The 16,636-nt window shown below is 39.8% G+C and overlaps 1 protein-coding gene across 2 annotated transcripts in view; it reads left to right on the forward strand.

The window, feature by feature from the left end:
* KCNH1 (potassium voltage-gated channel subfamily H member 1) overlaps nucleotides 1–16,636 on the forward strand; it is a 186,383-nt gene that overhangs the window by 105,692 nt on the left and 64,055 nt on the right. For both annotated transcript variants that reach the window (XR_011327451.1, XM_069800197.1), the window contains exon 10: nucleotides 1,767–1,963. Coding sequence is in view for 1 of the 2 variants with exons in the window: in XM_069800197.1 (XP_069656298.1) it covers nucleotides 1,767–1,963 (197 nt within the window). In the remaining variant the exon portion in view is untranslated. The remainder of the gene's footprint in view (nucleotides 1–1,766; nucleotides 1,964–16,636) is intronic.

Genomic DNA, 16,636 nt, shown 5'->3' on the forward strand with positions numbered 1-16,636 from the left:
TCGAGCAGGTGGTTTCAGTGTATATATGCATTTAAAATGGAAATATAGTCTATGCTCCTCCAAAGTGTTCAGGGACTAAACTGGTCCCTAGCAGGTGGACTGCAATAGGGCTTTTGTGGAAGACTGGGGGCACATCAGTCTGAACCACAACTTACTGCACTACGGCATAGATTACCATCAGGCTGATAGCTTCTCCTCAAAGAGAAAATGCTTATCATCTAATGGAAGAGATTACATAATGGTGGAAGTGCAGCTCAAGGGCTGAAATGGGAGTTCTGGGTTTAATTTAGAAGTTTTCTTGATCTCTTTACTCATGATGGTTGTCTTGACTTTCATATAGACTCTCATACATGACTATTTATTTATTTATTTAGGGAATGAAATCTAAAAGGGCCTGGGTGAAGTCAATAAACTAATATATATTTTGATGCTTTGGCTTTAAGAATTGCTACGGGCAAAGTATTACTTGTAAGACAAGGGACCATCTTGTCCATCCCTACCACAACTTGATAGACACTGTGAACGTATTTCTTCGTTGTTTGTGTTAAAAGTGATGTGCAGTGGTGATATAACACAGCAGAGGTTTAAGAGGAAAATACCATTCAAAACAAAAACAGTGCAGTTTTTCATTATCTAAGGTAACAACTAAATATTCTTATCTTGTTATCATTATATGTCAGAAAACAGAAAAAAAAAAAAAGACCATTACTCCTTAAAGGAGCTTGTAACTTTCTCCTAAACACTCCCTTTGGTGCCCAGCCTAAGCTGGAATATAACCAGTGAAATCCTGACTGGGGGCTGCTCCTCAGGCAGATTTTGGTATACTTGTTCTGTGTTGTAGTGCCTAGACTGGTGTAAATGCCTTCATTTCAATATTCCTCAGTAGGGACTTCACTGGCTGCCCCAAGCTCATAGACGCAGGCACATGGGAAGGTTGTAAAGAAATGGCCATGTTTTCTTTCTTCCAGGGTGTAACAGCTAAATATTCTTGCCTTGTCAGTATTATCTTGGTGATAACTAGCATGTACTCTTCTTGTTTTGGACTATGTTGTTACCTTAAACCTCTGCTGTATTATATTGGGACACACACGCACAACTACTAAAGATTTTCTTGAGAATCTTACCAGCTGAAAAGCATTAGAGCCACCAGAGTTGAGAGATCTGCTCTTTCGTACTGTTGTAAAGACAGACTTTTCTGGCAATGATCTAGCAAACTAGGGCAAACTTACTTTAATATTGATGTATGGTAGTGTTTCATTACACTCTGTAACTGCACTGATATATTATACAAGATGGTTTTATTGACACAATGGTGGGTAATTGTTACCCAGATTAAGAAAACTCAACAACATAGATGTGAGAAACAAATCCTTTGCATGCCAGTTAAAAGAAGAAAGGGAAAAAGCATTTCCTCTTAATTAATCTCTTTGAAAGGGATCAGAACAGAACATGAACCAAGAATGAACTGTTTGTCTTGATTTTTTTAGAGGAAAACCTTTACTGATATTTAAAGGGGACTTGTCACATGAAACACTTTTGATTGTGGTTTATTCTTATGAAATTTTACTGGGCTGTTGTAATTAAGAAAGAGATAGTGGAAAAGGTTATCAATGACATATTTCAAAGATTATTTTTTTTCCAGACAGAATTTTTTTCTGACTACATAAAATAGAAGAACCTTGACTGCGTAAATGAGATATATGTTCTTTTATATTTTTGGTGGAAATAGTACCATTATTGAAAGCAATGCTGCTGCTTTTCTCTAGGCAAAGGAGACGTTTTTGGTGATGTGTTCTGGAAGGAGTCTACCCTCGCCCAGTCCTGTGCTAATGTAAGGGCTCTGACTTACTGTGATCTTCATGTGATTAAGAGAGATGCCTTGCAGAAAGTGCTGGAGTTCTATACGGCCTTTTCACACTCCTTCTCCAGAAATCTCATTTTGACCTACAACTTGAGAAAAAGGGTAAGTAGCTTTGATTTTAACATGCACCATACAAATGATCACTTTTAAGGACCGTCTGTATGAAAAAACAGAATTGCTTGAATTTTGGCATTCTTCATAGCCTCTCTTATAAGAAGGTTTTTCAGAGCTTGCCTAAAAGACACTGCTAGCATGTAGGTTTAAAAAGCTATAAGTATTTCTTTCAGTGCTAGTTTTATAGAGAGCTGGATTGAGTATATGTGAAAGTATTTTACATTTCTATGAAGTGGACAGATTCCAGCATATTTGCGAACTGTCATGCACTTGTGATAAACAGCGTTCACTACTTTCTGCAACTTTAGTTTGTAAAGCAGCTAAAAAGATGTTAGGGGCGTTGCCCGAAGTTACAAGGAAAGTGGAGGGAAAGGTATGAAATCTAATATATGGAACAAAAGTCTACAACAGTAGTCACAATGGAAAAGTAATATGAACATGACTGATTCTATCAAGAGTTGTTTCTTTTAGTATCAATCACATTTTGGAATTACTTTGCTTATCTATAATGTTTCCATTTTCTTATCCTTGATTTTTTTGGCTCTTTTAATTTCTTCCTGCGTGCCAGTTCAAGTTATTTTGTCAAATGCGAATCATCATAACCTAATATCCCATTTTAAATTCTCTGTGTAATCTTCAGTGAACCACCTCTGCAGATATTTATTAAAACTGTAGTAGGTATAATTCAGTTGATATGATTTTAAGATGCAATGTAGAAGACAATAATATTACATTGAAAGTAAATACATGGGAGCACCAATATTTGCTTGAAAATATTATGATATAAAGATACTTGAGATCAGCTAAAGAAACACTTTTATAGATTTTTTAAATTTTTTTGTTGTTGTTGTTGTTCCTAAAAACAGTTCTCCATGGTAACTTCTAGGTGCCAAGTAAGTCCTAGATAATTACACCTGAAAAAATAGAAACCTTTTCATCTTTGAAGTCTGTTTTGTAAAATTAGGCTTTAAGCCTAGAGTATTGATATTTTTTATTATTATTAATTTTTGTACCTAGAATTGGCACACTGAAATTAAAATAGTGTGATGATATTTTCTATCTGCATATGTTATCAATATCAAAGAATTCAGCTTTTCAGTATTGGGCAAAGAAGAATGTGCTATCCACACTTTGGTCAAATAAATCAAAGCTCTAGTAGAAAATAAAGGTAATTAAAAACTAAGAAGCAAATTTGTACTTGAGGATTTTCTCATAGGACATTTTTTTCAAATGACATTATGTTCCTGAAGGACAAGGAAAAGATATACAGCTGCAAGAAGATTAGGAGAAATGTCCTGTTAAAAACTAAGTTTAAAAACCAGCTACTTACCTGGTGTTAATTAATGTAAGAAATAAAATAAATTAAAGAATTTGGTATTGAGATCACCTAAAGCATCGGTATAACTGACTGACATTTGTTAAAGTAAGACTGTGGGTAATGTGGTAAGATGGTCTAACTACTTTTGTTTTTTTAACATCAGTAGAAATGACAAACTTTGAGGCATAGAAGGACCAACTCTCTTAAAGCTCACAGTAACGCTAGCAGAGTCGCATCATTTTGGATCTGCTCTGAGCCAAAAGTCCAGATTTTAGAATCAAATGGCTGCTCCAGAAGTGACACTCTTTCCCTCCATGTTCATCAGTGTAGTTTTTCCCAGCCCAGGTTACAAAACACTTTTTAACCACAGTATTGTAATTCCTGTGCTGTCAATTTTCTACACAAAATGTTCCTAATAAAAAGGTGCGTTTTATGATAGCAATTTTCATACAGATATTCAAATAATTGGATTTTAATTGAGTTGCAGTCAGCAGAAAATTGGCGTTGATTGATAATGGAAGTAACGGTTTGATGGTTCTAGGTTAACAGACTGTAATTTTATTTATTTTGTTGAAAGAAGGCTGATTACAATCTGAATGCAAATGCTAAATAATGTAAATACTATATACTTTCAGAAATGCATAGAAGGTATGGTACTTTAGAGATTGGAGATAATGCACATTAAAAGGCAACTCTTTGGAGTTTGGAATTTAATCTGGTTTAAATATCTGTGAATCTTTTATAGAAATAGCTCCTCGGCCTGTCACTTCTAACACTTCTAGTCTATTTCTGCAAATGGAATTTTGTAGAATTCAGATGAACCGGTACCTTCTGTGAGTTACGTTTGTAATGTATTGCATATCCTTTGGAATATAAATACCAGAATTGCACTTCTCACTTCAATAAACAGTTTCATCTCTGGCTCCAAACTTGTTCAACTAGTTGAAGTGTAGATACTGTATATTCATCCCAAATATATCCATACAGATTCCAAATACATGAAAAAGCAGCTTTGGGGATTTTTTTGCCTGAAGGATCTCATGGGTATATTTTTAGACTTGGTTATTCCTCTGAGGTGTCCCCAACTCCAGGGTGCATGTGCCTTCACTTGGCCATGGTACTGAGTCTCACTGCATAGTGCAAGGCGCTTTCTAGCCAGGTTTCCCTCCGCTTAAGCGACCTTTAGCGTTGGTCCTCTCTTTCACCATGTTCACGTATTCCTTGGCTGCTGGGTCTCCTCCAGTGATCCCTTCCCTGGTGGATATGGGACTCCCTGTCCCAGACCCTTCGGTGCCAGAGAGCAGTGCTCATCGCAGAGATGTCCCCCACGCTTGCTGGAGCCTGGATCCACTTGCTAATGACTGTGACAGAGATAAGCAGACATGCAGATGCCTTGTAAGGTACCAAACCCAATTGGTCTTGACCTTAGGTAACTCTAGAGCTGGATTTAGGCAAAGTAAAAAGCATCTTCCCTCTGTTCCTTGTGCTGCTCTTCCTACCAGTCTTGAATGTGCTTTAAGCTGAGCTGGGAGGGAAGGACGCTTCTGTCTGCGTGTCCCCCTTATGCCCTCTCTAGAACAGGGCCACAGTTATGAAATGTTACTGCCTGTGACATCTGAGGACGTCGTGGCCAAGGGAGCTACTTCCAGTCCTCTGTTCCTGGCATGCCATGGCTGGCTGGCTGTGCTGTGAAAACAGTTTCCTTTCATTCACTTTCTCCACAAACTGGTGAAATATCCTCTTTTCTAAAATTGTCAGCTCACTGTTAGGTGACTCCCCGAGCAGTTCCTCCAGCTACTAAAATCCCTCCTGAAGTAATTAGCTGTCTAGTTGCCTCTGGCTGGAGCTCAGACTTGGAAAACTTTTTATTTTTCCTAAAGGTGAAGAGAACGGAGATCTTTTAATTAACTCTTTCTGCTGCTAGTCATTGAAATCTTCATCTAACTGGAAGCAGGGGGAGAATCAGCTGCCGCATCTCTCTCTCTAACATCTTAAGAAACCAGAACTGCAGTCTGTGGCTGCAGGTGGCTGTATGTCAGACTCGAGGGCTTTGCAGCTGAAAGGAAGCTGACAGAGGGTTTCTCAGAGCACTTCCTTCTGTAACAATGTTGTGAAATTAAAGCAGGTTGACTTGATGTTTCTCTCCATTTTTGGAATCTCAGAGAGGAACCAAAGTGTAGACACTGGGGGTATGTGGGATGGTCAAGTGACAAACTCACCCCTATGGAAGGTGTGCTAGATGAAAGAGAATATTGCAGGTTTGGAGGGCAGCAAGATTCACAGGCTGGATGGAGGTCTATTTTTTTCCCAACAGATATTTAAACATTTCTGGGTTTCCAGCCTGGACTTCATAGCTCCAGGATGGTAGAAGGGTAATAAGAGAGAAGCTTGCGTGATAGATCTTTAGTTGTCTTTTGCTTGTGATGAGGTGCAAGTTTGCTGGCACCTTCTTTATGAACGTGAAAGGCCTTGGGCAGCGCTTGCAAGTGTTCTGGTTTTGCCAGTTGCTTCTTTCCATGTGTGTGAGCTTTGTGACCAACACTAACTTACACTGTTGTACCACAGTGTATTTGCTCAGTTCATTCTGCTGCAGCCATAAATGATGTAGCTCAAATGGTCGCACACGCTACATAAAAGAGAGAATTCTCATACGTAATTTATTAAGCTGAGATTTCTCTAGTAAGCCATTTTAGCCTGGATAGAGATTAAATGACTAATTCTGAATACTTTGGAGTATCATGATAGAAAGTGCAAGTAGCTTTTCCAGAAGCTGAAATTTGTGCCCTGGAATAAAAGAAGTAATGCAGTAGGATGTAGAAATGTTATTTGGGATTTTGTAAGACTGAAAAAAATGGCAAAGAACACCCTGCATTTTTACAAAGCAAGCATGATTTAGTGATTTAAAGCCAAAGCTCCTAGTCAGAACCTATTTCTTGAGAGAGCAGCGATTGCAACAAAGTAGTCTGTCTCCCTGCCTGTGTAGGATTGCTTGCTTTTGGACGTGTAGTGGTATGCTTATTCTATGCCATTCCAACTGTGCCAGTGGACATGGCTTCCACCACCTCTTTGTAAAAGCAATTTAAAAATATAATTGTGCTTTCCTCTTCAGCATTAGCTTCACCTTTTTTCTTTTTATACTGTAAGCTCTAACTAGAGAGAGAACCTCTCTCAGATCAAACATTTCAGTTAGGAGTGCTTCCAGCCTTGATTTTAAATCTCGGAGGGCTTGGCAGCAGGTTGCTTTCAGAGAGGCAATCCATAGCCTTGTATTCGGCCTTTCCACATGACAAGTTTTCCAATTCTTTTTCATGATACAGGTTCAAAATGGTATTCCAGAATTCTTTCTGATATGGAAGGCTGAATTGCTGGAAGATTTTAACAAAACTTTCTTAAAATAAGAAGAGTGAAAGGTTTTAATTTTAGAATATTGGCCCATTTGATGATAGATTTCAGAATGGTCAAACTGACAGCCTGTTTCTTTCTCCTGTGCTTGTACTCACCAAAACAATGCCACAAGTCATGTGGGAAGAGGGTTTTAATGCTTGACTGGCATGCATCTTACAGCACTGAAAACCCAGGACACTGGGCATGACTGAGATGTCTGGACGGGTCTGTGGCTTGGAAGTTATGCCATATTAGCTGGCAAGGAGGCAAAGCTGTCATTTTCCAAAAAACCTTCCAAATGTAAATAAGCACTTAAGTAATCAACTCTGTTCTTTCCCATGCTGCCTTTTAAAAGCTGTTCAGGTAGTTGAATGTTCCTATATTCCCTGTTTCTCTGTGTCAATCTAAGCAAGATGTATTTTATTCTGTTTCCTCATTGGTAGGTTCCATATTGCATTTTTGCATCTTCTCTCTGGCCTTAGACAACTTAACTTTTACCTGTCTCTAACAGATGACTGTTTATCTAGCTCACAGATTTTTATGCAAATTGTCTTTGCACCCTGGACTGAAAGTGCTCTGAGGCATGTTGCGTGTTGTTAGGTTTGCATGTCTGCTATGGATAATTTAAGTGATGGGACTGGTTGACACCCCATGCTCTGAGGAGCATGTGCCCTTGGATTTCTTCCTTCTCCTCTCGTGCAGCTTGTTGCACCCCTTCAGTTAAAGCCTTAAAACCCAGACTTGGAGAGGATTTGACCAACTGCAAGCTTTTAACATTCATATTTCTACAGTGATTGTTAAGTGTTCAGCCCAGAGTAACTCCATTACCTTTCAGAGACATCATCTTGATGTGACGATGTCTCAACTAATTCCAAAACTTTGGAGGTTAAAAGTTATTTCTGTTCCATTTAAATCTATATGGCCTTGAGCCTTAGGGTCCTATGCTTATACAGAGGAAGATCTGGCTGCAGACAAATAGTTTACATAGTGGGGATGTAGATTTGCAATAGAAGACATAATTAACTAAGAAGTTCTAAGACAATGTGGCAGGTTGACCCTGGCTGTTTGCCATGTGCCCACCAAGCTGCTTTATTTCTCCCCCTTCTTGACAGGACAGGGGGAGAAAAATAAGATGAAAAGCTCATGGGTTGAGATAAGGACAAGGAGATGACTTACCAATTACTGTCACAGGCAAAACAAACTTGATGTAGGGAAATTAATTTCATTTATTACCAATTAATCACAGTATGATATTGACACATAAGAACAAATCTAAAAAACACCTTCCCCACCCCCCTTCCTTCTTCCCAGACTCAAATTCACTCCCAACTCTTCTACCTCCTCCCCCTGAGCAGTGCAGGGAGTTGGGGAATGGGGATTGCAGTCAGTTCATAATGCTTGCTCTCTGCCATTCCTTCCTCCTCACACTCTTCCCCTGCTCCAGCATGGGGTCCTTCTCACAGCAGACAGTCCTTCACAAACTTCTCCAATGCGGATTCTTCCCATGGGCAGAAATTCTTCAAGAACTGCTCCAGCATGGGTCCTTTCCGTGGGCTGCAGTCCTTCAGGAACAGACTGCTCCAGCATGTGTCCCCTATGGGACCACAGATCCTGCCAGAAGACCTGCTCTGGCATGGGCTCCCTTCAGCGGGCTGCAGGGTGCGTATCTGCTCCACTGTGGGCCTCCATGAGCTGTAGGGAGACAACCTGCATCGCCATGGTCTTCACCACGGCCTGCAGGGAAATCTCTGCTCCAGTGCTTGAAGCACTTCCACTCCTTCACTGACCATGGTGTCTGAAGAGTTGTTTCTCTCACATATTCTCACTTCTCTCTGCTGCTGTTGTGCAGTGTTTTTTACCCTTTCTTAAATACATTATCACAGAGGTGCTACTAACATCGCTGATGGGCTCAGTTTTGGCCAGGGGTGGGTCTGTCTTGGAGCCTGTTAGAACTGGCTCTGTCCAACATGACTACAGCTTCTGGTGCCTGCCTTCACAGAAGCCACCCCTGCAGCCCCCCTGCTGCCAAATCCTTGCCACATAAACCCAACACAGACAACAAAGCTATTCTGTTGCTTGTATTCAGTACATGATACATTTTCATGTAAATTTTAGCTGTAACTTAGATTAATCTATGTGGTAAGTAGTGAAATGCTTCTTTAAGATGCTCTTAAATGACTAATCCATTCTAAACTGATGTGATGAATTCATCACTTGTTTGAGATGCCGCCTTCTACTATGAATAATGAGCAATTTTTCATACATTTAGATGGTGTAGTATAATGTCTGTACAATTGTTATAAAGAAGTAACTTAGTATACCATACAAAATAATGTGTATTTCCCCAAATGGATATTAAGTTGTTGAAATTCTGATAGGTCATTGACTAATAAATCACTTTAAAAGTAACCTAGTGAGCAATAGATATTAATAACCATCAATAAAATAAATTGATGGAAGAACTGGTAAGGGTGAATTTTGAATTACAATTCATCTTAAAATGGAAGACTATGATTCTTTTATGACGCTGATACTAAAACTATAACTGCCTTGAAGTAACTTCAGTAAGAGAGTTATTGCCTGTTCTGTGCTATCGTAGATTTATAGATATTCCCACATTGGTCACTAAATACTTAATGATCATTTGCATTCTGATCACTGAATTAGAAATTAAATTTGTACAGACTGAATTTATAGAATCAGAATTTTAGCTATTTCCCAATGTGTTTTCTAAGTATGGAAAACTATGTCAATGATATGTCAATGAAAGGCATTCCAATTATATGTCAGTACCTGGAAAAAAGATGTGGTAAATGGAACAAATTCTGGTCGTCCTGAAATTGAGGTTAAGCACTTCATTCATTAATCCAGAAACAGGATTGATTTTTTTGTTTGTTTTATCACATTTTGAGTAGACCCACTTGAATTTTTTTGGAAAGGGGTTTTTTTCCTCAATGACCCATAAAATACTCAGCCTTAAATATAAAAGAAGAATATTCTGACCTTTCCAAAATCTGTAGAGTGTTCATAAAGTCTTTCCATATATGGTAAAGCTATTACGAGTAGATGAAAAATACAGTTAACAAGGTTGATGGTGAATTAAAATAAAATTTGTTTTCAGACTATTTTAATCCTTAAAAAAAAAAAAAGGCACAACATTTGGCTTTTGTGAAGCTGTTTTCAGATGAGTAATAGAAAGTTAACATTAAAAAGGGGTCTTCTCGCATTTTTAACATGCACAACCACCCACACCAGCTTGTTTATCCCAACAGAAGAAAATGCATTACTTTGATTTTTACCCTTCTCCACCCACATAGATTAAAGCGTAGAAATAATTTTAATATAGATAAAGGTTACTCAGTGTGAATGAGGATTCCCCAGAATAGCTCCCCCAAGCCTTTTTAAAATAGAAAATGAATTTCCTAGGAACTGGGGAAAGTCTAAGTAAGTGTTGGCCCACCACCAGGGACAGAAGACAATAATCCAGAAGACTGTAACTGCTGTTACGCAGTCTGGGAATCTGGTCTTCGTTGTGAAAACAGTGAAATGCTCACTAGTATTTTTACAGTAGGAAGGATCAGTCCTTAGTTTAAACTCATATTTTTCTTACTATTGTGTTGACTTAGATAAATAGAAGTTTAATACAGATACACAAGGGAGGCTGAACAGCAACCTGTCTGTGTAGCGTGTTATTCTCATTTTCAGTACATGCATGGCACACTACCACCTGCTTATAGTTAAGTGTACTGAAGTGCGTTAGTTTTGGACCATGCTGGCAAAGAGGAAGGGGACGTTCCATGGGAATTCAAAGAGTTCCTAACCTTTCTCCAAAGCTTGAAGTCTATCTTCCACTGCTTACCATGACTGAACGGCCAGAGTTTAAAAATCTCTCTGTATTTCTAATTTAAAAAGTAAAATATATTTTTTTTATTGGTGCCTGTCATCCCTGTGTGTGTACCTGTGTATATATATGTGTAATGACTGGCCTGTTGCTGAATCTCTCAAGTAATTAAAATATTATGCACTTTCTGTAATACACGAATGCTGTTGCCCAGGCTTTTTTGCCTGTATGTGCCATGTTCTATCATGTATTATAGCTGCACTAATTAAGTCATGCCTCTGGTGCCCTAGTGATTGTATTTTCTGATATACCCTGGTGCTTCATATACTGTGGAGCATTAGTGACCAAGCAAAAGACAGAACAGTGACCTAATACCCTCCTGTATTATTTTTTTTTCAACCCTAGAAATTATCTCTGGTGTCTGTGGTCTAGGAAGCAGGTGACTCTAGGACAAACTCTTACTAAAAGGGTGTGATTTCCTGCCATAACAGCTTTAATCTTTTGGTCTTCTCTAAGGTCACTAAAAGCCGAACTCCTAGGACTGCAAATCCAAACACTCAACCTGTTCAAGGCATTCCATGAAGGAGAGAGAGTGTAGATAGCTGTGCAATATGAAAGCTGAGTTGCAATGGCAAACCTACATCCTTGAGCAATCAAACTTTATAATCTAAGTGATCAGACTGGTCCTTTCTTCAGCTCTCCAATGAAAGCTGAAATGATTACCCCCTATTAAAAAAGGAATAAAATTCTGGAGGCTATTGCTAATGTGTAGACTTTGTGATCCCTGCTCCAGACCAAACCCTACCTACAGGTCCTCTGTTTTCTTGCTTAAATGTTGAGACTTTTATTGTAACTGCGAGCTCTTGGACAGCGAGACAAAGGAGGTCTTTTTCCTCTTGGTGTACCTGAGCCAGGTGTCCACAGCTTTTCCAAGGACTCCATTTGATATGCACCATGATGGGCATAAAACAAGTAGCTCACCTTAAACGTGACAAATGCTGTTAAGATTTTGCGTGAAACAAAGCAGTTTTCCAGCTTGATTTATGAACACTGGGAGGTGCCCATAGTATTTGTGTCAAACTATGTTTAGACAACTTATGATTTTCCTGTATCTATGCTTGAGAATCAGCCTTCTAGTTACCTTTGGACAAGTATCTTGCTGGGGGGATACAGCCAGGAGCGTACCACATTCCTCAGTCTCAAGCCTGCTCAAAATAGTCACACAGGTAGCGTGGTGTCTGATGTCAGCCTGCTTTACAGGCTGCTGCTCATTCCAGTGTGACACTGAAGTGTTTGACTGCTGAACGTGAAGTGGAGTAACTGCTAGGTGTGGCCTTGTGAAAGTTTTTGAATTTGAAATTCAGTAAGATTTACCATCATGGGAATGAACCAATTGCAAACAAAACTTGATAGGGTACCTTGCCAATCACCTGCTATGACCGTAGCTACTGACTATTGCCACAGCTAAAGTCAAGTAGTAAGGAGGGTGTTGTGTTGGGCTGTGGCTCAGTATAAGAACTTACTGAAATATTTTGAGAGTAGAATCATGAATCAACCCCTTTCTATTTGGTATTATTTTTGCAGCAGGTAACTGGGTTTTTCCTCAAACTGTGTATGATTCCTTCCTCAAAAAGTAGTGCGTTATTCTGTCAAACAATCTGTTTGGATTCAGATTTTCAAACAGAAATGTGGTACCTGACACTGATGTAAAATATTAAAGCCCTATGCAAATGAATGTACTAAGTGTTTTTAGAGTAATTTTTCTAAATTAGCAAACTGCAGAAGGGCCTTACACTCAGCTCCACTTGAAAACACTGTCAGTATTCTCCCTCTTGCTATCACTTTTTTCTTGTTCCCATTCATTTTCTCTTTCTACCTATTACATCCCAAAATGCGGTGTGAACTTCAGTATCTTGTGTAAGGGCACTGATATATACCGAGTTCAGTAATATCTCCCTCAACTGAAGCAGGAGCATACAGTGGTAGGCTACTCTGAGTATACTCTGTGTCCCAAAATACTGCCCATATAGGACTTGGAGTGGGAATAGCACTATCCATGAACAACTGCGCAGCTGGACATGAAGTAATCTTAATTAACCACAGGTCCAAATCCATTGTCTCTCTATGCAGCTGTGAGACTGCATAATGCTTTCACCAGATTTTTATCAGGAGCTGAGTCTGCTAAATCCATTTTTAATTAGTACAGCATTATGAGTGTGAAAACCTGACACCCAATTAAAGTAATATTTGAGACTTGAATACTATGTGCTTTTGTTACCATATACGTACGTGTTTCTTCTTTTCATCACCATCTTCTGGGGTCGTTTCCAAATACAGGAAGGAAAATGCTCAACACATGCCTTGTTCCAAGTCTCTGTGACTTTGGCAAACCACATCTACACCAGGTCCCCAGCATGTGTCCCCAGGAACCATGCAGCCAGCCCAACCTGGCCTTTCCTTGCAATTCATCTAAAGGTATTATGCCTTCATCTTAGAATTTCAGAGCATGTGCTTCTACCATCCAATAAACTTTATGCTTGATAATTTCTCCCATATGCTCTGTAATAAATATACCACACAACAAAATTATTTTGTGATTAATTTACACAGCTGACATCAGAGAATCCAAGAAAATTTCTGCCAAAATAATTTTGTAACACATTGGATGATTTACTTTGTAAACTACCATAAGCATTGTCTTTGTGTGAAAATGCAGAATTATGTTCCCCTTCTGGAAATATTTTTTTCCTTTATTCTTACACCACCCCACCCCCCCACACCCCCCCCGCCAAATCTCTCTAATAAGAGCTAATAGTATACCCAGGTTGACAAGAATACGTAAATCTGTGCCTCCAGTCTTCAGGGTTGATGCCTTGTTTTTGTATGAAATTTGAATAAATCATGTAAACTCCAGCATTCTTTGCACTGTTGCGGAAGTGAGGCATCTTACAGTTTTCCTCTAAGTAAGGGGATGGGCAATTTGTTAATTGTTTTCCAACGTTTCACTGTTATTTCACAGTAACAGGAAAGATATTATTTATGGCCAGTTATTATCCTGATGAATGAAAACAAAATTGCTGTTGACTTTCATCACATACTTGATCAGATGGTTTAGGTTGGAAATGAAATATGAGGATGCTGTAATCTTTGCTAACGTTAAGATACAAAGCAATAGCAGAGGAAGAAAATAGTGTTAGCTCTAACAAATGGATATTGGCTTTGCTATTAGAACTTTGGTGTAGTCTAGAAACATATTATTAGCTTTTGATTTCCCTTGCCTGCATTTTTCAAATTGCTCAAGGAGCAAGTTGTGTAGGAGTAAAAGTTGTATTGGGTAGTTCAGTGGCTTACATGCTTTCAGTGATTATCCTGTACCCTTTCCGAAAGAGGAGATTCACGTTTAGTCCAATGACAAATTCATTGGAGTAAGTGGAAGAAGTAATAATGAAAAGCTTTTATTTGGGATGTCATTTGGGAACAGTTCTATCCTTTAACATAAAAGCATTATGATGTTCTCTGTCAGTAGCATTCAGAAATATAATTTGCTTTTGACAGTCAAGACAGTTCATAAATGACCTTCATCATTCATACCCAAACCATCCTGTAACACAGATGCAGCCATGAAGGGAGTTAGAAAAACTTGTGGCTTCTGGTTTGTAATATATTTCAGAGATTTAGCATAGTTTGTCTAAATTTGTTATTGCTCTGTTATTTTTATGATATCTAGCATATTTTTTAGTGTTATGACGGCATAACTTCAAAAATACTGAGGGGGTGTTTCTTCTTGTGCTCTCTGAAAATCTGTCATAAAATATTGCATATTGCTTGGTTCACCACATTTTCCAGTCAGTAAGATTTTCCAAAATTGGTGACACCATTGTCACCACAGAGCTGTTCAGAAAGGCTTACTTTGTGGAATTATAAGGCCCCTACCAGATTACCTTTAATAATATTGTCATTTCCTTACATGTTGGAATTTCCTTACTGAACAATTTAAGGTATGCAAATGGAGCACTTCATCCAAAGATCTGATGTGGGGTTTTATTTCTTTATTTTTTTATAAGATATTGAATAATTTCTTGTCCTTATATGAAGGGAAACTCAAATGTAGAGGATTCAGTGACTTGCTGGATTGTACAGCATCTGTCAGTGATGATGAGGAACAGAACCAGGATTTTCTAGCCATATGCTCTACACAGTGTAGAAGAACTTTGAAGGGCTGCAGCATGTAGTATAGCGTGTTGAATTATGCCGTGTGTAGTGGAAGAGCAGACTCTGATTTTGTGCTGCAGTCTTGTAAAAGGCCTTTGTGTCTGCTCTCTGTCTGAGAGACAAGCCACCCTATGAATAATAAGTATTTAATAGTACATACAAAGTGTTCTAAAGGAAGCAACTGAGTGAGCAAAAACAAGGACAAGGTTGCCAAGAGAGACTAGAAGAATGGTACTTGGAACACAAGCTTGTCCCGCTTCCCCTATTAAATACTGCATGTACAAAGAGAGCCTCTCAGTAGATAAGCAAGGTAAACAGAGAAAGGGGCAGGAGAGAAAAGGAGTGGATCGTGTGGTATCTCTCCATGGAGATGGGTGGAAAAAGCTGGATGAAGGGAGCAGCTGGTAGTATGTAACCCACAAGGCTATAGGACAGCAGTAGGTGACTGGGGACAGAGGCAGCTCATTCTCTTTCAGTGTTTTCCTAGACCAAGTAGACACAATAAAAGCAATAAAGGGCAACTTCAGATTGTCTTATTCACCAACTTCTCCCTAGCTGGCCACCCAGGAAACCCTTCTGATTACACCATTTGACAGCCTATCTGCCACCCCTTCCAGCCAACGGAAGCTGCAATACAGCAACATCTGTGCTCTCATGATCTCTTGGGAATATTATTAAAGCAGCCAACAGAAGGAGATGGAGAAGTCAGGAGCACCTTCTAGTGACATTACTGCACTTGAGGTGCTTTCTCAGCTATCTGGATGACCTAGTATCCGAGGTTGCTCTAGTACCCAAGTCTAACCCTACCAATACAAAACAGTGTCTTCTAGAAAGTCTGACATGAGACCGTGGTGGTGCAGGCTGCATCACATCTTACCACTACCACGAAGTGTCCTAGAACCAGGGATACCTAACACGCTTCTTCAAAAGCTGTGTGGCATGGATATGGAGCCCACCTCTCCCACTGGGCAGGTCATGCTGCTGGGCCTATGCCATGGTGATCGTCAAAAGCAATCTTAATTGGTATTTCCACGTGGTAACCCCAATGGTGCATGATTGATCCTGCTTCTCCTGCTCCTCTCATGTGAACATGAGTGACAAAGCTGCTTTAGGGACCAAAAGAGATATAAAATTTGCATCCTGCAGCCCTCCCACCTTAGAGAAACAACATGTGATCAAGCTGGAGGCTGCTGCTCCACAGTTGCTGGATGAGAGCCAAATGTGGGTTTGTCAGACTACCCAGACTCACTTAGCAACTGCCTGTGTGCTTGGGATGTGCCGAGCCAGTCTCAGCACACCACGCTGTCTACCCCTGCTTGAGCATGCCACCAGGTCACGTTTTCCCTTGAGATTTACTCTGCATGGGTGTTTTGCTCTGTTCTGCCCACCAGCAGGTGAGCCTCACGCCTTCTGAGCAGCTTTTGAAGGTGACCTGGGCCAGCTGCGTCCATTCAAACAGGTACACCTCATGCTCTGTAAGCTGTCTTATTGCTGAGTTGTGAGAGCACCTTCTCAGCAGACAGTGCTGGAGCCAAGAGCCTGAGGAAGGGGGAGAATGGGTGTTCTGCCCCATGTGAGCAAACAGGTCTGTTGGGACAAGCACCTAGAGCTCAGTGGTGGTTGGCTTTTCAGGTATGGCCCCTGATGGGCCTAGGGAGGTGGATGAGAAAGGCTGATTTCTCAGAGATCTGGATCTTTCCTGGTTCTGATTTCTTTCTCCATTCCCCTCACATTGCCTGAAGAGATGCTGGCAGGTAGCAGAGCTAGGCAGGACCCCTTCCATAGGACTGGGTTGTATTATGGGAGTGTGTATGGTGTGGACAAACAATGTATGTATTAAAGACTAAACTGGCTTAGCTACAAGGGATGGTGGTATCTATGGCAGTAGGTGCCCTCTCAGAGATGC

This window comes from Haliaeetus albicilla, chromosome 13, assembly GCF_947461875.1.
Source record: "Haliaeetus albicilla chromosome 13, bHalAlb1.1, whole genome shotgun sequence".
Taxonomy (NCBI): Eukaryota; Metazoa; Chordata; class Aves; order Accipitriformes; family Accipitridae; genus Haliaeetus; species Haliaeetus albicilla.